This window comes from Pungitius pungitius, chromosome 16, assembly GCF_949316345.1.
Source record: "Pungitius pungitius chromosome 16, fPunPun2.1, whole genome shotgun sequence".
Lineage (NCBI taxonomy): Eukaryota > Metazoa > Chordata > Actinopteri > Perciformes > Gasterosteidae > Pungitius > Pungitius pungitius.
Genome location: NC_084915.1, coordinates 3,025,831 through 3,035,311, shown reverse-complemented (window position 1 = coordinate 3,035,311; position 9,481 = coordinate 3,025,831). Strand labels below are relative to the sequence as shown.

At 39.2% G+C, this 9,481-nt stretch overlaps 2 protein-coding genes across 2 annotated transcripts; both read right to left on the bottom strand.

Moving 5' to 3' along the window:
• Positions 1–51: 51 nt before the first annotated feature.
• On the bottom strand, positions 52–2,507 carry bsx (brain-specific homeobox). The gene is made up of 3 exons (XM_037467562.2): positions 2,148–2,507; positions 1,391–1,581; positions 52–868 (listed from the first exon to the last, which is right to left on the bottom strand). Exons 1-3 carry the CDS (start codon positions 2,389–2,391, stop codon positions 626–628), a joined length of 678 nt encoding a protein of 225 aa, XP_037323459.1. The 5' UTR covers positions 2,392–2,507; the 3' UTR covers positions 52–625.
• A 2,701-nt stretch (positions 2,508–5,208) lies between these two features.
• On the bottom strand, positions 5,209–8,959 carry lim2.1 (lens intrinsic membrane protein 2.1). Its single transcript, XM_037467563.2, has 5 exons — positions 8,884–8,959; positions 7,352–7,533; positions 5,976–6,125; positions 5,712–5,846; positions 5,209–5,307 (listed from the first exon to the last, which is right to left on the bottom strand). Exons 2-5 carry the CDS (start codon positions 7,524–7,526, stop codon positions 5,246–5,248), a joined length of 522 nt encoding a protein of 173 aa, XP_037323460.1. The 5' UTR covers positions 7,527–7,533; positions 8,884–8,959; the 3' UTR covers positions 5,209–5,245.
• Between the last annotated feature and the right edge of the window lie 522 nt (positions 8,960–9,481).

Here is a 9,481-nt window from a genome sequence, read left to right as displayed (position 1 = left end):
ATGTAAGCGACGAACATAAATCTAAAAAATAAAGGATGACAGAATAACCGATTCATTTATATACTATATATATATATTGACAGACACATATAAACGCCATTCACTCAAGTGTCATTGACCAATTAAAATTTTTAAATAAAAAAAACTTTCAAAAATATGTAAAAAATGGGAAAAAATATATATAACAGTACACTAAATAAACGAAAAGAGATAACCATAAAAGATAAAAGCATGCAAATTTCGTTTGCGATAAAAGTGCAAAGGAATGGGGTATGAAGCGCATTTGTCACAAAGCAAATATCGGTTCCTTTGGCTTATTCATCTGTACACATTTACTGTCCAAAAATAAAGACAGAGCTAAAATACATGTCAAAATCAAAGTCTAGATTTTAGTAATAATATTCATCTAATAATAATCGCCATAATAAAATCGTTTAAGTAACAACACCAAAACTCTCATCTCTCAGGAGAAAATCAATGGCCCCACTTCATATGTTTGAAATAAATATTAACATTGTATTATAAAACAGTAATATATTTGTAATGGAAAGGGGAATAGGCCAACGTTATGTACAGTGCATTTACATTGCGAAAGGAGCTTCTGATGAAACAACTCTGCAGCCTACTATAGTAGATGTTCCGGGGAGCAAATGTCGTCCTCAATGTCCACATCGTCGTCGTTCTCCTCTAGCAGGTACGAGTCGGGCTCCAGTCCATGCCGCAGCTCCTCCGCGCTCTTCTCGTTCAGTTCACTCTCGCTAGAGTTGTCTGCGGATCGGTCCAGCTCTCCGGGCGTCTTCCGCTCGTCTTGTGCTTTCCTCAGCTGTTTCTTGTGCTTCATCCGCCGGTTCTGGAACCACGTTTTTACCTGCACAGCAGAATATGAGAGACTTTTAAAAACGATCCTAATATACGCAATTTATTTCTTAAGGGTCTATGATCTAAAGAAATCGCTAAACGTATCAGTCTATAGTTATTTTTAAACTTGTATTATACACCTAAAGGCACAATAAGGGATGGAATTATGCTTGCTACTAAATGTAATAAATATTCAGAACCCCAAATCTTAAATCAAAATCAAAATATAATGTAATCCCTGGAATGTATAATCCGTGTATTATATAAACGTTATACATAACTACACAGCAAGTCTTCATGAGAGTCAAATATGCAGCCAGAATTCATTGTGTTACAACGTGCTCGGCTCCCTACTGTCTTTCCCCGTGTACTATTGTTGTTTAAAATTGTGAGCATTTTATAATCGGTTTGGTTTGTTGGAGTGTAATGAAGAGTACGTACCGCTTCAGAACACATTCCCCTAGCAGCTTCCCTGCGCTCCTGCTGCTTTCAGGTGTGCGCACGTGTGTGTTGGGTGCGTACGTGCGCGTACCTGTGTCTCGGATAGGCTGAGCGCCGTAGCCAGCTCCACTCTTTCCGGCGTTGAAAGGTACCGCTGGATTTCGAACCTCTTCTCCAGACCAGACAGCTGCGAGTCGGAGAAAACCGTCCGGGCCTTCCGGCGTCGGCAGTGCTTCCCTGGTAACTCGGCGTGGTGCTGGAACAGTGCCGGCATCTGCATGCCTACAGGTGGTAGGAACCAGTCATGAGAAATTCTCACTGTTCAACAACATAACACACACGAACTCTTCATAAATCGGACAAACATTTGAGGAATTAATGCTGATTAACACATCATTTAGTTAATTTAGAGCAGCAATGCGCGCCGTTTGTGCGTAAATATAAATTAATGATGATAAATGAAGCATTTAATACAGTGTATTCGGAGTTATTTATTACATGAAAAGAAGGTTTGTTAAATGTCTCCTTCAAAAAAGCCAAACTGAATAAGCTACTTGTTATTCTAATGTCAATTTAACTCAAGCCTTCACCTGCAATACCTGTGATTCTTTTTAACTAGTCTATCAAATTGCGAATAATGTTATTCCCTTCTCGTTAATCCCCTTAAGTGACGCGAATCCATAGATTAATAAGGGTTTTCAATGACTTTCTATTGTGGCTAATCAAATACAGCGTTTATATCTAGACTCCAGCAGCATGGCCACTTTGCCTGTGTTTTATCTGGCACAGGTTTCCTTTAACTCTCAGGCCTCTCTACACCTGCCCCTCAGAGGCTCTCTCGTGCTTACCAGAAGTGAAGAAGTACTGGTGGTGCTCTGGCTTGTGAAGAGGATGGTGCGGATGTGGCGCCAGTATCGGTGTGGGCATCAGCGGGTACCCATACTCCAGGATCGGCATCCGGGAGGCAAGGGAGCTGCAGAACGGCGAGGGTATGACCTCTCTCAGAGGTTTGGGTTTGTGCAATAGGATGTCTTCAATGAAAAACGACGTTGACCGCTGCGTCGGCACCGCAGACGCGTAGTTCATACTCATGATTCTAGTTTGGGTTTGTTATGTCCCTGCCTTCAAACCTCCTTCAGCATCTGCCTCTTCTCCACAAGTCTCCAGGCTTAAATGCAGTTTCTGTGTGATCAGTGGACGGCACAACGCTGAGCATCGCAGAGAGATCAGTGGGAGGGCACACTTCCAACAAGCATTTATTCAGACAGATAGCGGATTGGGGAAATTGATTTACGCATCAGCCAATTGGAGTTGTGAATGGGCGGAGGGGCCCATTTGTCGTTCTGATTGGCTGAGAGCTTTCCGGAGCTGGAAAAAAAAGGAGTCCAGAAATGCAGCGCACCTGTGACCTCAGCATCACAGTTCATTTGAATAGAAACTAAAAAACCCACCCGAGAATCAATCGTAGCGGTGCTTATGCGGTTGCCTGGCAACTGTGCTGTTTTTTCGCAAGGTTTGCGAGCTCACATGGCCAGACGGAAGAATTAGTCTTTATTGAGCATACGAACAACATGTGTACTTAATCTTGACCATGGATAAAAAGCAGTTGCCGCTACTTATTATCCGTTTTCGAGCTTGTGTATGGCGTTCTACGGAATATTTTAATGATGTATTATTGGTTTAGACCTTAACAGCTATTCGTTTGATGGGAATTAGGAAAATTTATATCCGCATTTTCTAAAAACTTGTACACATAGATGTTTTTCACCTTACGGGCTGCAGTCGGACGGAATAAACAAAGGAAACCGGTTCAGAAACACACGATTTCTTGCAGCAGCATTTTTACATCTCCTGAAAAAATAGGAATACAAAAGAGATGAGCTACTCTCACGGAATCCACAGTATGTTGCTCAGGATGAAAGAGACTAGTTGTTGGCGCTCGGCATGGTGCTGATAACCCGCAAGTTAATTTATCAGACTTTATTATTGCATTACTACACATGGCTAATAGAACATATTGATTTAAATCTACATGTATTCTTAATCTAAATGAAATCTCTCGTGGCATTACTGTGGCGTTTAAATACTATTTTACTTATATTTACGTATGGATTATTCCCCGTAGTTGTACAATGACTCTGGTCGTGCATGCGTTTGGCACGCGTGTCTTTGGATTTTTTTTATCTTGAAACTTGAACATGAGACCACAAGGGTTTTAATTGGCTCTGGTAACTTCTGCTCTCTCCGTTCACGTTGGCGGTTATTGAATGAAGCCGTGTAGTCTGTGTCGCAGGAGGATTCTACTGCTGCAGGTCTGTCTAGTAATTCCGCCCAAATTGGCTGTAATTGTCGGTATTAAAATCTGGGAGAGTACAAGTGCTGCTCCTGTGCCCATTTGCGAAAGAAAGCACTGCGCTATAATTAGCTGATATGGTGTTGTCATCACATTTCCAATCAGTCCGGTTAATGTGAAAGTGTCTTAATGTAGGCAGAATTCACGCTGCAATGCTATTAGGTAATTAAGGGAGATGTTAAAGCGGAAGTTATAATCCTGGTGTTCGAGGACATGATTTCCATCTGATCAGATGGAGGGAGAACAAATTAATTGCTCTCCGTCTATTGTGCAGGAAAAGTGCAGCTCCACTCCATTAGTTTGCATAGGTTTCTATTAAATGGACACGTGCGCTCACAATTGACATAGGATTGGGGAGTAAACATTTGCTCTGCTTTAAGAAGACTCTACTAAGACCTGTCCAGGAAGCTGCCATGCCAAAAAAACTGTCATCGCTTCCTTCCTCTATAAGAGACACACACTCATTGATGCTTCCATTGAAAAAAGGTCGGCGGAAGTAACTGAGAAAACCGAATTGAACCTTTCGTTAAATAGTCAAAACATAAGAAACCTCATTTCCTTTTTCTAATGAACAGCAGAAAAGAAAAAGCGCATTTAAAGACATGGCCAAAGCAGATGGAGGCATCCTGCACCTGGCTGTGCCAATCCCTTTACTTAAGCGCATCGGGCTAACAAGTTGCTTTGAAGGGGAAATTAGAAAGTAAATGAAACAAATTGTGAGGAAATCGTCTTAAGAATCTTAAGGCGCGGTTAAGCGGCTTCATGTGGCCATTTCATTAAGGGAAATGTTGAGCCGGTCTGGCAGTGCGTCACTCTGTTAAGTGGCACGTTTGGATAAGAGGTTTGCAGCAGTTTGAGAACTAGTAATTCTGGTCATGCAGGAAATAGAGAAAGCCCCACGGAATGTAGGGAAATCCACCTTCGTCTAAATCGAAGTTTATGTTGTATATTTTCAATATCAGATATTTTACAATCGTTTTTCTCTCGAATGCATCTGATTTTCCTTTAAAAAAAGAAGTAAAACGAATTTATATCATTCATAATAATAATAATTCTGTTTGTATATGTGACTGATATATAAATAGCATAACAATATTAACAAAAAATTACAGTATATTAAGTACAAAGATGATCATGATGAATTAATTCACAAAACATTGTGTATTGTTCTTGCACTTTCTGTTTATTAGAATTACCCACAATTATGAAGTATTATAATTATTATCTACAATGCTTCATAAATTATTTGTATAATACAAATATTATAAAGTATGCCTGGTGCTTTAAAATACAGTCTGATTAAAAGTATGTTTACATTTCATAATATCATAAAGCAGGGGGCCAGGGAGTGACTTGGAGATAGCCGGCCAGCCTCTGTTTATCGTAAAAACGATACAATGTTAAAAAATATCAACTGAACAAGCACAGTAACAGAAAAATATGAACCAAGAGTCAAATTATTCCCAATCCTTTTATTGGAATCATTTAAACTTTTCATGTTCCACAGGTCTGGTCTGGTTCCATGCTGATGGTAGAAATGCATATCTCATCAACATAATCAAAGGTTTACTTCTGGATGATGGTTTCAATGTTCTAATGAGAGTTATTGCTCCGGGGGCATTCATGCATCCGATAGGCACACAAATAGAATATACCTGGAGAGAAAGAGGTGCAACAGCAAATTACATGGCAGCTTATTGTTTTCTTTTTACGATTCCAACTATCTCTGGTTTTTGTCATTTAGTTTATGTCAAATTATTATTTATGATTCGACCTGGTGAAAAAAAATGAAAAAAATGATTTACGTTCTTTATTGTCTTTGAATATGAATTGATTTTTTGCAACTTTGTGTTCATATTGTCATCAACCTTACAAAACATATTTAAGTTCCTGTGTTATGTCTAAAAACATTTGTAGAGCTTAACAAATCTATACAGTAGTCACTTTAAATCACATTGTTTATTTGGCATCCAATTAATTAATGCAAATCATGCAAATAACTATAAATACTATAAATGTGTAGACAGAGATCAGAGTGAAATTAAAAACAACTGCTTACCTGAAAAAAAGGTGAGCACCACTGACACCCAGCCAATGATGTAGGACCAGGAGAACCTCCAGTTCCCATGGCGTTTGCCAGAGTAGTTAATAGTCACACCAGTGTACACCGCCATTGCTAGAAACACTAAAAAGCCTGGGCGGCGCAAAAAGAAACTTAAGGATAATGTTTGTGACTGTGGATTGATCAATAAAAGTCAAATGCAAATTACATGTCAAACCAAACCAACAAATTAGAAAAACAATTATGTGGAGTAGCACTTACATGAGATGAAAAACAATGTGCCTGCAGCAAAGGTTTTGTCAAACCTGTCGAAGGAGGAGTAATGGATGAAGGCCATTATGCCGATGATGATGCCGATGAAGCAGGCCAAAAGAGAAAGGATCATAAGGGCACGGGTGGCATCTAAGTAAGCTGTGGACAAGGTCAAATATCAATGAAAGTCAGTAGTGGGGTCAGTGCAAGCCAATGCAGGTGAATGATGTGACATGTGACCCAGCTGCCAATATGATGAAGAATGGTACATGTCAGACCAAAATCCAAAATTTATTCCGGTCATTAACAGAGCTAGAGGCACCAGTAAGTAGGTAATTAATTAATTAATACATTTTTGCCGTCGATAAAGTCACCAGGACCAAATCATTTTTATAATCATGACTTTTATTTAGTATCGCAGCATTTAGTTTGTTATCAAACAATCATGCACGTTCTATGTGTTATTCTGTAATGAGAAAATCTTGTAATTAATATGAATATATAATATAAATATTTAAATATATGAATATATATAATTAATATATATATATTATATATATTCATACATTTAAATATTTATATTTATATATTAGTGCTGTCAAACGATTAAAATATCTATGTCAGAGTTAACGCTAAATTAATCACAGTTAATCTTTTTATTTTTTATTTTTATCTATTCTTAATGTCCCTTCTTTTATTTTTTTCCATATTTTTTTCATTTTAATGCTATTATCAACATGAAAAAGGGGATTGGCTTGCTAATCTTTTCAGGTAAACAAGGACTCAGCCTATAGTGCAGTTAAACCATGGCTTAATATTTTCTCTTTTTCAAGTTTGCTGTGAACAAAGCAGTCAGGCCTCTTATTTACAATGAACCGTAACAGTTAGGTTACCAATAAAAGGTAAGCCTACTACTTCTTTGCTTTCAGCCAGCTACTCAAACAGACAAGCCTGTTGACATTTTCAGAAAACAGTCATCCACCCCCCTCCAAAAAAATGGGCTTGCATTAACGTAAGAAATAAACCTTTTTCTCTAGCAGTATACAAAATGTTTGACATACTACTAGATAGATAATCATTTTGATTCAGGCTAATCAACACATTTTTTTTTGTGAACACATTTTGCCTCTGTTTGACATTTCTGTAACATGATAGTGAGCTAAATGCTCTGACACACACAGAAAATGTTTCTGATTATTCCAATAATACCTTGATCAACTGTTGTTTCACCACAATATGCAAAAACATCGTGCCATTCCTTACTACCACCATTGTCCATTAGAGATGAACTCTACCTCAGGTAATGACAAGATTTTTGCATTGTTGGATGGAAATGGATGAAACTCTCCCACTCATCTCCAAGAACCATGCGTGCCCTCACTTACCAATGTTGTCGTTGTGTGGGAAGCATTTGCCTTGCGCGCAGTTGCGCCACAGGCCCTGGTGCATGTAGTTGCTGGACTGCCGATACTGTATCCAGTAATCGGTTGCTGTGGAAACAATCAGGAGGATATTTCCCACTCCTGCACAGAACAAACCTCCACCCATAAAGCTGTACATCTTTTACCTGCGGACACAGACATAGATGGAGCAACATAAGGTCACTAAGCATCAATGGTCAGTGGCAGGGCCCCCTCCTCGCTCCATCACACACACACACACACACACACACTTCACAGGGAGAGGCTCTAAGTGTCAGTAATTGCTTTGTAATGAAGATATTATTTCCAATGGATTGAGCTGTGGGGTCGCCCGTGTGTGTGTGCTCCATGTGCTCCACTTTGTTCTCCAGGAGATCTGTCAGTGCATACTCCGGCCCAAGTGCACACGCACACAGACACAAACACACACACACACACACACACACACACACACACACACACACACACACACACACACACACACACACACACACACACACACACACACACACACACACACACACACACTCTTTCACACATACATACACATGCACACACAAACAACAATCCAGCAATGCTTTGATACTTGATACATCTATTGCTCATTGTTCCACCTGAATGCAATATCCTGCAGCCATCCTCTCCTGCTCATAGAGGACTGCCATGAATTTATTTTTTATTTTTTTCTGTGTATGTGTGTGGGGTGGTTGGGGTGCTTGATAGATAGATATGTTTGAAACCTGAACATGATGTTTGTTGAAGAGCTCTGTGTATTCATTGAAGAGGTCTGTATATCCGCAGGATCACATTTTACTCTGATCAGCCTCAGTTCAGGAGTCCAAACCAGAGCACTTTATAATCCATTTGACCACATAAAAAACAATTGTAGATGGTCTCACAATTTCAATGTTATGTGCAGTATATCAAATTCTCAGACAGCCAGTTGGATTGAACAATAATTTTAGGAAGTAATTTCTTTGCAGAAGGGCTAAGGCCCCTTGAAAAAGGTGAAGTGAATCTCAATCTCATCACTCAATCTTTACCCTCACTCACTACATATGTATTGTATTCCTATAAAACATCTGAGACACTGCACACGCCAAAGATAGAGAAAGTAAAACTAAGAATATGGCTGTCAATTATCCATCTCCATTATTATATTGTTATTTTTTGTTGGCCTCCAGAAGAGACTGCGTTTTCATTCACCACATGAAAACAGAAGCTTCTCAGATCTGTACGTTTGTACCTAAATGGCTACGGAATGAAAACCTTCCTCTCCATGGAATTATGCAAGAAGACATTTTAAAAGGCAATAACGTGTTACAAAATCAAGTGCACAATTTCTAATACAGTAAAGACTAATATTTACAATGTTCCCTGTGGAGCTCATAAAGCTGCAGCTGTGTCCTCATGGGGGGAAATAGCAGAAAGTAATACAAAGAAAAACACAAACAACCAAATGAACAGTTGTGGGACCGAATTCAGTATTATCTTACCTTAATCGTTTCTGAAGATGTTTATTAGGACAGCGCTACCTGTTAACAAAATACAACACGATCCTATGATGCCCAGACTACCATACATACCAATAGTACTAGCGTTTGACGGGTGAATAGGGAAAACCTGGGGTTCCAACAAACCCAGCGCTTAGACAATAGGCGAGGCCGGACACTGGCCAATCAGCTCGCTCCAGTTTTGTGGTCGGGGAATCTGCTGAAAAAACAGAAACGGTTAAAGCTTGGCAAGCTGAAGTAATACTGATGACTTCATGGTTTTTATTGAAAGTAGAGGGCTGAACTGGCTTTAGTGGAGGAGCAAGCCAGGCAGTAAATCAGTTGTTGGCTGCTCTGCCCCATGCCCTGTTTAATTTTCAAAGAAACGACAATCACCCAGTTTAAAAAGTGCTATTTAGTCTCAATACGCCTTTTAACTCGATGGAAACACTTAATAAATAAAGGGCTTTTGTTAATTTTCTACAGCGAACTTTAGTTCCAATTTCAGTAAAAATCACATTCATAAATTTGTCTTACAAATTACAAGAGAGGACTTACATGAGAAGCGAGAATGAGACAATCAAAGACGGCAGATAATGTA